This window comes from Tenrec ecaudatus, chromosome 13 (genome assembly GCF_050624435.1).
Source record: "Tenrec ecaudatus isolate mTenEca1 chromosome 13, mTenEca1.hap1, whole genome shotgun sequence".
Classification (NCBI taxonomy): domain Eukaryota; kingdom Metazoa; phylum Chordata; class Mammalia; order Afrosoricida; family Tenrecidae; genus Tenrec; species Tenrec ecaudatus.
The window spans coordinates 28,678,378-28,692,454 of NC_134542.1; the positions used below are offsets into that span (position 1 = coordinate 28,678,378).

Here is a 14,077-nt window from a genome sequence, read left to right on the forward strand (position 1 = left end):
TCCCGTCATTACGTTACTGCCAAACCACTGAGACTCGTGGTCCAGCCATGTTGACATGTACCTTGCCTCACACCTTGGCGTCTGATACTGCCAGACACTTACCATTATTCTGAAAAATAGTTTATTTTCCTCTCAAGTAGAAAGAGATCAGGCAGTAGCAACCCAAGGCTGATGGAGGAGCCTCAGCATGTCCCTCTCTTAGCTTGCTTTCCCTCCTTTGACAATCTGGGCCTCCTGGAAGTCCCACTCAGCATCTGACTTCTGCTACTTTTCCCCTGGCCAGGTCTCAGTCCCAGGCTCACAGCAGGGAGCAAGGTGAGATAATAGATCCAGCTGATTAGCTAAAAGCAAGAAGGGAGGGGACACTTTGAGATGAGATCTACCGCCTCTGCCTCTCTGTGCCTGCCTTTTGCACAAAGCTGTTTGTGTAAAAACCTCCGTTATAGGTGACCGTGAAGGACAGAGGAGACCAGGTCTCCAACAACAAAGGTGGGGTGGTGGTGAGAATCACATCACCGTGAAAGAGGGGGAGAGCGTGATGGGGACCCAATGCCCATCTGTAGACAGCTGGACACCCCTTCCAGAGGGGGAGTGTGGAAGAGATGGGCCACTCAGGGTTCAGTGTAGCAACAATGAAACTCAAAACCTTCCTCTAGTTCCTGAACGCTTCCTCCCCTCCCAATCATCATGACCCCAATTCTACCTTGCCTTGCGGACCTGGTCATACCAGAGGATGTACAGTGGTGCAGGGGGGATCTGGAGGCACAGGGAATCTAGGACAGACGAACCCCTCAACACCAGCGGTGGGAGAGGCGACACCAGGAGAGAAGGGGGTATAGAAAGGGAGAACCGATCTCGGAGATCTATGTGTAACCTCCTCTCTGGGAGATGGGCAATGGGGAGGCGGGTGAGGGGAGACGCCGGGGAGTGTAAGATAAGATATAATAATTATTTATAAACTATCAAGGGATCAGGGGTGGGATCGGGGAGGGAGGGGGATGGGGGAAAAAAGAGAAACCGAGCTGATTCCAGGAACCCAAGTGGAAGGTGAATTATGAGAATGACGAGCGCAACGAATGTATAAGGGTGCTTTGCTCAATTGATGTGTGTACAGACTGTGATAAGAGCCTTATGAGCCCCAATAAAAAGATTAAAAAAAAAGAAGAAAGATTTTTTGACTTCTGCCCTCATTGGTTTTTCATGTGGATGAATTCACCAAGGTCTATAAAATAGTTTGGATTTGGGTAAGCAGTATTGGTTACCTGTTCTTGGTTTCTAGGGACATCCATTGGATTTTGATTCAAAAAGCCTTTATTCCCTTCTGTATAAAAATAATAATAATAATAGTCTATTCATACACCTTGGCAATGAAAGGAAGTACTATAGCAATACCAAAATCATCAATAATGTTTCTAGTTCTAAGCTGAGAAAGACTGCAATTGACTAAACTTGATACTGTGAAATATTAGACATTTCTCATTTGATTAAGTAGATCGCAAACTACTTGCCCTCTTTGCTCCAGGCTTTCAAAGTCTTATGCCAGGATTGTAAGGTCCTAGATTTGCTTGTCTTCCTTAGCTCGTGCTGCTGTAACAGAAGTACCACAAGTGGATAACTTTAACAAGCAGCTTCTGCCCTTCCATTTAAAGAGGCTGCAAGTTTGAATATCAGGTGCCATCCACAGAGGAAGGCTTTCTCTCAGCGTCGCCGCCCTGCTTCTGTAAGGAGCCCAGCGGTGCACTCTGGCCCCAGCTCTTCTTTCTTGTGCCAGTAGTTCTCTCGCCTCTACTCCCTCCTCTCTTCTTTTTTCTCTTCTAACAGTTCTCAACCTGTGGGTCGCGACCCCTTTGAGGGTCAAACAACCCTTTCATAGGGGTCGCCTAGTTCAGAACAGTAGCAAAATTACAGTTATGAAATAACAAAATTAGCTTTGTGGTTGGGGTCACCACAACATGGGGAGCTGTATTATAGGTCACAGCATCAGGAAAGTTGAGAAGCACTGTCTCATAAGGTAGAAATTGATGCAGGTTATGCTGTTATTGCTAGGTGCCATTGGGTTTAGTTCAGCTTAGAGCAACCCCGTGCACAACGAATGAAACGCACCCGGCCCTCCGCCGTCCTCCCAAACATTATGTTTGAGCCCATTACTGCAGCCACGGTCGGTTCATCTCCTTGACAGTCATCTTTTTTGCTGAGCCTGTCCTTTACCAAGCATGATGTCCTTTTCCAAGGACTGGTCTCTCTCCTGATAACATCCATGAGACGCAGTCTCACCGTCCTTGCTTCCTGGCGCATTCCAACTGAACTTCTTCCATGACAGATTTGTCTGTGCTTTGGGCAGTCCGTGGAGCTTAGGGAAACCCCTTAGATCAGATCAGGGCTGTGATGTTAGCCAGAGTGTTATTATCCCACCCTAATCCTTTTACTACCCATGGGCTGGCCACCTCATGGCACTGACCCCATCCTTACGTAAGTGCCTAATAACACCATTACACAGCTGCCTGGGGAGATCATGGTCCAAGCAAGTGGACACATATTCGGGGAGACACAATTCTATCAATGACAAGCTTGTATCAATTCTACCGAACCCCAGTCAGCTGTCTGTGTTTTGACTTCAGGGCCCTCAAGGAAGCTGCGAAACCAGGTTGCCCAACTTGATGGTGCTTCGTTCATGCTGTGCCGAGATTCGGCTCACTCGATCTTGAAAATGAAGTTCAAGTGAAAAGATATAGCACCCCTGTGTGTTTAATGTTATATGCAGCATACTTTCAGTGAAAAAACGAGACTCCTATTATTTTTCCCATTCTCTAGCTTGTCAGTAAAAAATGAGGCCAATGGTGATAGGAAACTTAGAATTTCTTTTGGATCACACCGTTAGGCTGTATGCGCTTCAGAAAATCGCATGCAGAATGCTCTGCTGCCCCTGTGATGATTTTAAATAGAACTTAAAAGCAGCAAATTATGACCCTTAAAAGTATTGTATACTCACTTTATAAACTACTGTATACTTAACACTGCCTTGGCTTTATCTTAAAGTAGAAGAAACACAGGATCTGAGAAAGGACTGAGAGGCTCACTGGGGGGCTTTACGAACATGCAGACACGTCCCTTGAACCCTTGTGTGTTTTCACTAATGGGTGCTTACAGTCTGGTTTCATAGGCTGTCCCTCGGATTTGTACATTCTTCACACCTAGCGGAGCGGTAGCCTGGCTGCACCCTAGGACAGACAGAAGGAAGGCTTTCTGCTGGGTCCTATTGGCCACTGAGACAGTCGTGACCAAAAATCCCTCTGGCTGCTCTCATTTTTCTCAAATCTTTGTTGTGTGTGATCAGTTTTTCGGACCGTAATTGAGAGTTTCCTAGTTAGCAATATAAATTAATTTTCCAAAGAAAATCAAACCACGGTTCTCATTGATCCACCGTTAGTGGGATTGGCATTGGAATGACACAAGTGAAAGTGTACACACATACACTAATAACTGACGTGATATGCCAGGCACAGCCCTCCATGCTGCGCAGGAATTACCTAACCCTGTAACTCTTTGGCAGGGATACCATTCAATTCCCCCAGAACCCTGGAGAAAGCAGGGCTAGTAAGCACGTTGCTTTAGGTGGTGGTGGTGCTTAGCTCCTGTCAGTCAGCCCAGACTTAGGGGACTCTAGCTAACAACTAAATGCTGCCCCATCCTGGACCATCTGTATCCTCACTGGCTCAGATCATTGTTGCAGCTAGCACCTTGCCTTTCAAACCTGGGGCTCATTTTCTATCAGTGCTAGAAACACTGTTCAGTTAGGATCAATAGGGTTCTCATGGGCCGATATTCAGAAGTTGATCACCTGATCTCTCAGCCAAGTCTGACTTAGGCTAGAAGCTGCCGTGGAACCTGGCTTCCAGGGAGATCCCATGAGTATTTGAAATAACAGGTGACAAACTTCTAGCTTCACAGTGACACACAAGCCACCAAAGGACCACAAACTAATACAGTTAGAATTCAACCCAGTGAGCCTGGCTCCAGAGTCCTGCTCTTTACCGAGGGACGGGGGGCCGTGGACACTCTCAACTTCTGCATTTGGAATTATCTCATACATTTTATTAGTAAAGACACCCTGCTCCTAAGCTGTGATATCATGTAGTTTAAGCAACGACAACACTTCTGCTGTGCAAACCTCTTTAGAAGTGACTAATGACTGGTTCGATGTAAGTGTCTTGGTGTAAGAGTAAGATGAAGCCCTGCTACATAAGGAAGGACTTTGGAAAAATGGAAGGAGGCGCATTAGGGAGGCGAGTGTAATTTCTTTCAAAACTACGGCAGACAGTTCCTTAGGTTGGACATAGAGTACACGCTGGCAAGATTGATGGTCATTTAGTGTTAGAAACGTTCCAGTGTTGTTCTGTGGATGCTCTCCCCGCCCCCCTGCCTAATCCTGCATTAATATATTCAGCCTAGTTGCAGGATAGAATATTAATTGGGCCAAGACAGAAGCTTTTCCTCATAATTGCTTATAGTTGAAAAGGCTTGTTGAGGCTCTTCACGAGTGAATTATCACCCATAGTCTGAAATCAATCGGTAGTTCTTGCAGCTGTTAATAAGCGATACTTGAAATGAATCGCCTCAGTTCATTTCACCAGAATGCCCTCCTTTATGAAATTTACTACATTGAAGTTGTAATGCATCATGGTAGTGATGTATGACATATGTCAGCAATAACCATTGCGTTATCCATTTTTAGCTTTAATCCTGTCCCCGTAGATTTACAGGACTTCTTTACGGCTTGTGCTCACAGCTTGGGTAGCAAGGGAAGCGTTTTGGTTATTTAGATAACCCATCGAGAAGGATTATATATGCCTGTAAGCAGCACAGAAAAATCGCGGGCACCGGGCCCGCGGAAGATCAAACTTGCTATCAGCTGTTGAGTGTACCCAGCTAGTGTCAACGATTTGTGGGTTCTCCAGAGAGCATCATGCCACGAGCCATTGGGCTGGGTGGAGTTTTGTTCCAGGTAGACCTTGGCTCTTGGGGGAGGAGGGAGAGGCGGACATTTTTAAAGAGGCTTATAAAAATGGGAAGAACCACAAACAATGGTGAACAATTATTACTAAAGATTAAATCACCAAAGGAAGTGATCTTGGGTTGGAAATACTCATTTAGTAGAAAAAATTGCTTCCCTTGCAGATAACATAGGATTAAAGTTAAGTAAGCCCAAGGGATGGCTGCTTTCAGTGGTATCTTTAAGAGAAAATGAAGGGAGGTGCTGGGCCTCATTTAATTTCATCAACCTCCCCCTTCCCTACTTCCCTACATGCGCGCGCACACACACACACACACACACACACACACACGGAAATGATGATCAGCTCAAGTACACGCAGGACTCTGGGGACGTTCATGCTGAAGACATGACCCGACTCTATACCCGACTGGCAGAGTTAATGAGGCTCAGATTGGCTTATATTTTCTCTTTCCGAGTATTAGATGACATTTTAAATAAGAGGATATGCAGCATAATCCCTGGAGTCATATTATCTTACGCTCTAAACGCAAGTCATTACAGTCCTTCAAGACGCCGGTGCTCTGGTCTGCCAAGTGCACTCTGAGCTACAGCTTCAGCGTGTGGCCCTTAGTTACTGCTGACACCAGACTTGTGTGAAAGCGAGGCCTCCGAACAGGTATTTCTCTTTGCAGTTTTAGCTCTCTATAAGTAGCTCTTCATCTGAGCCAGCATCTCCATGCCAGGCTGGGTTCCTTCCGGAGTGCCCTTCACCTTCTTGAGAAAGCCCCTCACCCCCAGCCACAGCTGTTAGGACAAGCGGAAGTAATCAAGGGCCTGGGTCTCTAACCACACACAGATGTGCCCTTGTCTCCTGCTTGCTGACGATACTTGATAGAGTGTCAAAGTTCTCCTACTATAGATTATCCTACACTGAGAAGACACTGGTTGAAAATGACGGGACGTTTTAGATGCCTGAGTGTTGGGGCCTGCTAACTGCAGGGTCAGCAGCTCAAAACCACCAGCTGCTCTGAGAGAGAAAGACAAGACCATCTGCGCCTTTACAGCCTTGGAAACCCTAACAAGGGTCCCTGAGTCAGAATCCACTGATGGCCGTGGGCGGTGATGGCGGTGGAGTATCCTTGGGTAAAGCAGAGTGTTTGCAGTCAGATCGGGGCCGAAGGCACGAGGGAAAGAAGGCAAAGTGCTGCAGAAGAGCTCGCCACGCTGTTTGGCTTTTGCAGACAACACCCAGAAGGCTGGCGCCATGGCTGCCAGTTTTATTCCAGTAACGTCATATGACACAGTGCCAGGTCCACAGTTGGTGCATAACACGTTTTTGTTGGATGCCCTGCTATTACTATCTAGTTACTGCCCCCACAGACGAAAAGAGTGAACTCAAACCAGGTGAGATGAGGGGGAAGCGTGGGGAGTAAACTCTCCTCAGATCTGTTACGATGTAAAAGGGGGACTGCTCCCATCTCTCACCCCTTCAACCTCTGACCCATGTGAGAAATAAACTTAGAAGATAAATAAGGTTCCGCTGTTTGGTTTTATACTTGATCAGGCTTGGTGAGAAAGCTGGAATCTGACCCCTGATTTAAACATCCTCCCCAGACTCTAAAGGAGCCCTGGCAGTGCTGTCCACTGACAGGTTGGTGGTTCAAACTTGGCAACTAGCTGCTCCTTGTCAGGATGATGAGGCCTCCTCTCCTGTAAAGACTGACAGCCTAGAAAACCACCCCTGTAGGAGCGCCATGCATTGCCATCTACTTGATGGCCGAGGGTTTGGTTGTGGGCGCGTACTCAAAGAGGGAGCATCAGAGCCACCCAAGACTTGAATGTATCACAACAGGATCAGCTCAGAGAAAAGTTAGGGGCCCTGAGGAGGTGACAGAAGCCCAAGAAACCAAAGAGAGGCCAGAGGGCAAAAGTCTCACGTCACCAATCTTCAGTCTCTCCCTGCCCTGGAAGGACCATGAGGAAGAGGAGGAGGCAGGTACAGAGAGGGTGAGTATGATTCCATCCATGTGCTTGTAAGACCCATGGTGGCACTGAGGGCTAAGCCTTGGGCTGCTTGCTATCAGCTTAGTGGTTCAACCCCACCAGCCTCTCCTCGGGAGAAAGATGAGGCTGTCTGCTCCTGGGCAGATTTGGGAACTCCGAGGAACGGTTCTGTCCTATCCTATAGGGTCAATCTGAGCAGACTTGACTGGGTGGGAATGAGTCAGGAATCAGAGGGGATAAAGTGACTTTTCGCTAACCATTATGAGCTTTCAAGAATTATATATGGTATCAAAGTGACAACAGCAAGGAAGCTTTGGGGGCAGTGAGCTTGGGCTAGAGGGGAAGAGCAGCTCTGAAAGGAAGCCGAGGATGGGGTGCCCCTCGAAGGATGTAACCCATGAAGCTGACTTACACCGCATGCAAACTGTAGCATCGGGGCGTGCTTTTGAAAAAGTGCACTAGTGCCTGGGAGATGCCAGCAGTTCACGATGCCCTGCTTAATCTGACGACTGAGCACGGCCTACTCGCCTGATGGTGTTTCCCTGGCGGCTTTGTGGAGGGTGCTGTGCTCAGCGACTAAACAAGAACAGGAACTCTGCCCGCAGGACAGCTGCATTTTCATCGAGGGCTTGGGTTGAGCACACGCTTAAACGCACACCGCTGAGAAACGGTTACAAAGCCAGTGTTGGAAAATAGCAGCGTGGGATAGGGAGACAGGTGATTGAACGGCATGGCTGAGTCAGGACAAGCCTTCGCTTGCTGTGTCTTCATCCATCGGAAGGGGTGAATAGTCACAGGTACCATGAGCAGTTGCAATGAGAGAGCAGTTTGTTTGAAATGTGTAACCATAGCCTTGCCCCTGCACTAGGAGCTCCTGTCTCCATGTCGTTCAAAGCTCTGGAGACCGTCTCTGAGCAGTTAGCTGAGCACCTCCTGCACTAGCTGTAACGCGAGCACGGCTTTTCCCGCCAAGAGTACCTGAAGGGAGTCGTGGAAAGCCCAGACTAATGCGCCCTCGGTGAGGAAGTACATTATGGAGCTGAAGTGAGCACAGCAAAGGTTTTCACTTGGACGTGGGCAGGTTGTGAAGTCAGTGTGCAACGTGGGGCGGCGGTCTATGGGATGCAGCATAGCTGAGCTGCTCATACGAGCCGTTGGGGGTTTATCGTGTCCATATACACTTGAGGCGCTGGGAGCTCTTGATTGGTCAAGATGAATAGGACTAATGATCGCAGAAATTCAAAGCTTGCTATTAATTACTCCCCAACAGTTGGCTGTATTTACAGCAGGACTGGGGACAAGTAGCTGAGTAAAGAAGTGGAAGATTGCGAGGTAGCCCCTTCCGGGGCTAGTGGCTGCAGAAGGACGCTGGATAGAAAACTAGCTTACAGCTTCCCTTCCAGCAAGTCTGGGGTTACTCTCTTTGCTAAGATATTGTCAGGTGTGGTGTGGTTTGGTGTGTTGTGTGTGTGTGTGTGTGTGTGTGTGTGGTGGTTGTTGTTTTTCAAGTAAATTTATTTTCCCGTGAGGCAGCGTCAGACTTCTGTCCCCACGTGGCCCTAGCAGCTCGCCGCAGAGCTGGCCCCGGAGGACCTGCCCCAGTGATGCCCGTGCCTGTGGTGTGGGGGCAAGTAGCCCGAGCCGCATGGAGGTGGCTGTTAGGCATTTGAAATGTAGCTAGTGTGGCTGAGAAACTGAATCTTGAATTTTGTAGATTTTAATTAATAAGCTTTCCTAGACAACATGTTAAAGAGGCGCATGAGGTTAGACTCATCCTGCTGTGCACCCAGTAGCAGACCCACCAAGCCACACTCTATAGCCTGTGAGATCACAGTGATGGGCCTGTATTGCACTCGGCTCTCTAAGCGTAAGCCCCTCCCATTTGGACTGGCCTCTCAGTCTAGTCCAGATGCTCCTAAAGAGCCCCAGGAGCCGCCTACACTCCAGGTACCACCGTCCCCAGACATGTGGCACTTACTGATCCAGACCCCTCTTCCCCGGACTCCAGACCCGTGCATCCAACAGCCAGCCGTTCACTAATGTCGCAGTGACTTTCACATGATAGAAAGTGTTGTGGGTTTGGAACTGGACTGCTAGCCACAGTTTGGCAGTTCAAACTCACCAGCAACACCATGAAGCATGGTCTCAGCAACCCAACATAGGGTCACTATGAGTCGGAATAAACCCAACAGCAACTCAGTCAGATAGTCTTTCTTATTAAGACGATCAGTACATGATAGAATAGATTTATTTCTTCGGTAAATAGGCACCCCAGGGACTACCGTGGCAGCTTGGTGGTCCTCCAGCAAACGGGCATCTTGGACCTTAGTGCTTCACCATCTCATCACAGAACTTCCTCCTCGCGGTGTAAGATGGGTGCACCAGCTGTACTGTTACCTCCGCCTTGCGGTCCAGAAAAAACAGAACAGGAAAGAACAAATGCCAGCTTCCCTTCCTTCCAGAGTGTTTGCTGGAAGCTACCTCCACGGCTCTCAGGACGTAGACCCAGCAGAAAACCAGACCCTTCTGGGCAATCCTGTGATGATCGACAGCCTGTGGCAATATTGATGCAGAAAAGGTATTTGGGGGGCACCACTTAGCAATCTCTGGTAAAAGAGCTAAATTTCCGTCTCCCAGAGTAGAATACATGTCAGAGCAGTCAGCCATGGATAAGTCATGAGGTAGCCTGTAAGCTGCTTATCACAGAGCCGAAGAACAATGCTAAATGCAAATAGCTAACTGGGTTGAAAGCCGTTTTCTATGGAGGGCAGAGGGCTGCGCAGGGGCCTGATGTTTTTTGCATATTAAGACTATCGGTACTACTTAGCTCTTTCCATGAAGAATATATTATGACAATTAAATGTAAGTTTATAGGGAAATGGAATTAAAAGGAAATGGAATCTTTCCACAAATTTCTTGAAGCCCTGTCATTTAAAGACTATGAATGAGGTCTCCCCCGACACCCCTTGCACCTGTTTGGTTTCCACCTGGTCAGCTCTCTCTAAGGTTAAGCCATTTATGACTTAGGCAGGGCTGGTGGTAGATGCATGAATATTGGCAAGTGTTGGGGGTTCAGGTTCGAGACCTTCATTCACATGCAGTCCGCTCATTTTTTTTTTAATTAATCAGAGGTTTACAATATTGGTGAGGCAGGGACCTGAGCCTTTCTGGAGCCAGAAAGATAGAAGAATCCCTGAGACCATTGCTCTAAAAACTCTTAAGTCAAAATATCCCCCCACGTCTTAAAAGCACACAGTCGCACAGCCTAGATTAATCAGTGAAATAATCTGCCATGAGCGCTAGGTTTTTAAAAACTACATCTGTGATCAAGTTGACAACAGCAACTCAAAAGATGAGGTAGGAAGCTTAGAGGGCTGTGTGGATTTATGTTAATGAGGAAAGCAACAACCTTGAAAAGGTTTGAGAATGGTTGAGGAACGTAATCAGCGCCTCTGGCTTATACATGTAGAAACGATTGAACCGGTGTGTGTCTGTTCTGTGTGCATTCTAAACAACCAAAATAAATTCTGTGTATACACTCACAAACGAACTCCTAAAAGTTCATCGAAAATGGAATGAAGAGATCATGGAATTTTTCCAGCAACTTTTTGAAGCCCTCTGAGCTAGGTAGGTAGGTAGGTAGGTAGGTAGGTAGGTAGGTAGGTAGGTAGAGGAGGAAGGACCGTATATACTCGAGAATAAGCCGACCCGTATATCAGCCGAGACACCTAATTTTACCACAAAAACTGCATTAAAAATGTGCTAAGAACTCAGCTTATATGTGAGTATATACGGTAAATGTCTCAGGTTTACGCATTTCGTCTTCATCTCTGACTTGGCTGATAAGACTCACTCCCTAGCCCTCTTTCACCTGTGGGGGCTCAGTGACAGGGCCGTAGGCATCGACTACAACCTGCAGAAGTTTACTTCCTGAAAGGGCCTCGCCCGAGGAGGCTGAGAACAGGAAGAGAGAGAGAGAGAGATCACGAACGTCACGGCTGCCAAATTCCACAGCAGCCCTCTTGGGGAAGAAACCAGAGAAGTGGTCCCCCACGTCTCCTGAGGAATGCATCCCAGATGGAAACCGTCACGGGGTCTGCCTGTCCAGTGTGGAGGTCAAGAGGAGTGGCCGATCATGAGAGACACAGGGCCTGAAAAGGAAAGCAGCCATTGGCCTTGTGTGTAATCACTTTCTATTTGCTCAGCTCTCAGTCGTCATCCCCGGGGGTGGTGCATCTCCGTAACTTCATCAGGAGTTCAGACAGCAAGGGGAATGAATGGAGGGCCAGAGAAACGGGGAACCGTCTAGAGCAGATCGCACCTGCAGATGCATGCCACGGATGGAGACGGGCCCATTCAGGGCCTTCTTGCAGAAGCAGCTCTTGACACTGACCATTTGTGAAAGGCGATTTTTTTTTTTCTTACCCATATGCTGCCATTGTGTACACTTCTACCTACAAACCATAAGCTGCGGAACATCTGACATTAGCTTAGGGAATTCCTACCACCAAGCCGCTTGGAAAGAGCAGACAAGGTTATTAACTTTGGCAGGAAATGAAAATTTGGCCTTAATATACATGTGAAATTGAATTGTCTGGAGCACCAAGCTTTGGAGATTGCCCATGCAAAGTGAGAAAGCTATCTAAATTTAAAATTGTCCTCAGGACAGCGGCAAGTCATTCTGCAGGCTGCATCTTTACTGCCCTGCAATCCGTGGAGACTGGCGCTATTAATTTAGACTTCAACACAGGCTCTGTGTCTTCTAAAAATGGTAAATGAGAGGGAAAATGTACTTTAGAGGGAAAAGGGAATTCTCTGGAAATGCTGCAGGCAGGCAGGCTGCGTCCTGCACGTCCCGGAGTCTGCCTTGAGACCGGGCGGCGGGGGGAAGCCTCTACCTCCGCTGAGGGCGGCCGTGTGGGCTAAGAACGTGCGGATGTGCCTCGGCGGATGTGCCTCGGCCGCGTGGCCCCGCGCCAGCAGTAGCCGTGCAGCCGGCTGGGGAAGGCCGAAAGGAAGGCATTGGCAACATTCGATTCTCAACCTGTGGGTTGTGACCCCTTTGGGGGTCAAACGACCCTTTCACAGGGGTCGCCCAATTCATAACGGTAGCAAAATGACAGTGATGAAGTAGCAAGGAAAACAACTTTATGGTTGGGGTCACCACAGCAGGAGGAACTGTGTGAAAGGGCGGGGACATTAGGAAGCCTGAGAACCACAGTCACAGCCTCTCTAGGTGCCTGGGTCCTCAACAGAGAAAAGATGTTGAGTTGATTCGACTTTTTCTGATATCAAAATCACTGTAGTGGTTTACTTGCAAGGCCTGGCTGGAATGATACTGCAGTGTAGCCTTGACTGCTCACACCGAAAATGACCATTTCATTATGAATCTGGCCATCACTGAACGGACAGACGGCGATTGCCGGGTAAGCCTAGTCCAATGCCTTCCTTAGCCATTAAGAATACCACTGTAGGTGAGAGTGGCGATACGGGGTGTGGGGGAGTGGTGGATAGGGGGAGCCGATTACAAGAATCTACATATAACTTCCGCCCTTGGGGATGGACAACAGAAAAGTAGGTGAAGGGAGACGTCGGACAGTGTAAGATATGACAAAATAAATTATCAAGGGTCCATGAGGGAAGAGGGAATCAGGGAGGGAGGGGGGAAATGAGGAGCTGATGCCAGGGGCTTAAATGGAGAGCAAATGTTTTGAGAATGATGAGGGCAATGCATGTACAAACGTGCTTTACACAACTGATGTATTATGTATGGATTGTGATGAGTTGTATGAGTCCCTGATAAAATGATTTTTAAAAAAGGAATACCACTTTAATGTAATAGCCAGTGCACGAGAAATGACAAATACTAAGCTGTCTTGTCAGAGATCTTCCTCCTCCTTCACCCCCTGCTATGAGTTGGGCTGCTGCTCATTGTAAGATCAGCAGGGAGAAAGAGAGGGCTTTCTATTCTCGTAAAGAGTTACAGTCCTGAAAACACACACGGGCAGGGCTTCCTCACCCTATAGGGTCATTATGAGTCGGCATCGACTCGATGGCGCTGAGTTTGGTTTTGGTTTGAAGCTGTCTCATCGAAGGTCTCCCTCCCTTTGTCACTGACCCTCTGCTTTGCCAAGCGTGATGTCCTTCTCTAGGGACCAGCCCCCCCGATAACATGTCCTAAGCACGTGGGACGAGCTCTCGCCCTCCTTGCTTCTAGGGAGCATTCTGGTTGTACTTCCTACAAGACAGAGTTGCCTGTTCTTTGGGCCTTGTATGGCGCTTGCGATATTCACCAACACGATAGCTTCTTAGATGCATCCGTGTTTCTTCAATCTTCCTGACTTCTCAACAAGATGGCTTCATACGGTGACTGCAACAGTGGGCTCAAGCATAACAATTGTGAGGTTGGCACAAGACCAGGCAGTGTTTGGTGCTGTCGTGCAGAGGCTCGCCATGAATGGGAGCCAGCTTGATGGCACCTGACACCAACAAGCTATCTCTCTCAGAGCTGTGTATTTAGAGTTGTCATGAACAAGGAAACTGGAAACACATAAGTCATTTGCCTCGTCCTGGTCCTTAGAGCCTCCTCTAGAGCTAAGGTCACCTGAACTTCCACCTGGGGGACGTCAACCCTGCCGAGGCAGGGGACACACACGGCTGTATAGCCCACCGCTCTTTCTTGGCCTTTTCCCTTCCTCTCCGAGTTTCCTCCTTGTCTCACACCCACAAGGCAAGGATGTGAAATACCTTGTTCTGTTTCTGCCTTCCAGGTATTTCTGTGCTGTACTTACATCTCTATGATGTGTTCGGGGACCCTGCCTACCTACAGATGGCACTTGGCTACGTAAAGCAGAGCCTGAACTGCTTGACCAAGCGCTCCATCACCTTCCTGTGCGGGGACGCGGGCCCGCTGGCAGTGGCGGCCGTGCTGCATCACAAGATGAAGAACGAGAAGCTGGCTGAAGATTGCCTCACGCGGTAACCGCTCTCTGCTTTGAGGATGGCTCGCTAGACCCCGTTACGCAGTCATTCAGTCAGCAGGTCGCAAGGACGGTCCTGTGCACACACTGCTTCTGTCCC

General features: G+C 48.3%; 1 protein-coding gene across 2 annotated transcripts in view; it reads left to right on the forward strand.

The window, feature by feature from the left end:
- Positions 1 to 14,077, forward strand: part of LANCL1 (LanC like glutathione S-transferase 1) — a 44,888-nt gene that overhangs the window by 8,567 nt on the left and 22,244 nt on the right. For both annotated transcript variants that reach the window (XM_075529021.1, XM_075529020.1), the window contains exon 4: positions 13,768 to 13,975. In XM_075529021.1, coding sequence (XP_075385136.1) covers positions 13,768 to 13,975 — 208 coding nt within the window. The remainder of the gene's footprint in view (positions 1 to 13,767; positions 13,976 to 14,077) is intronic.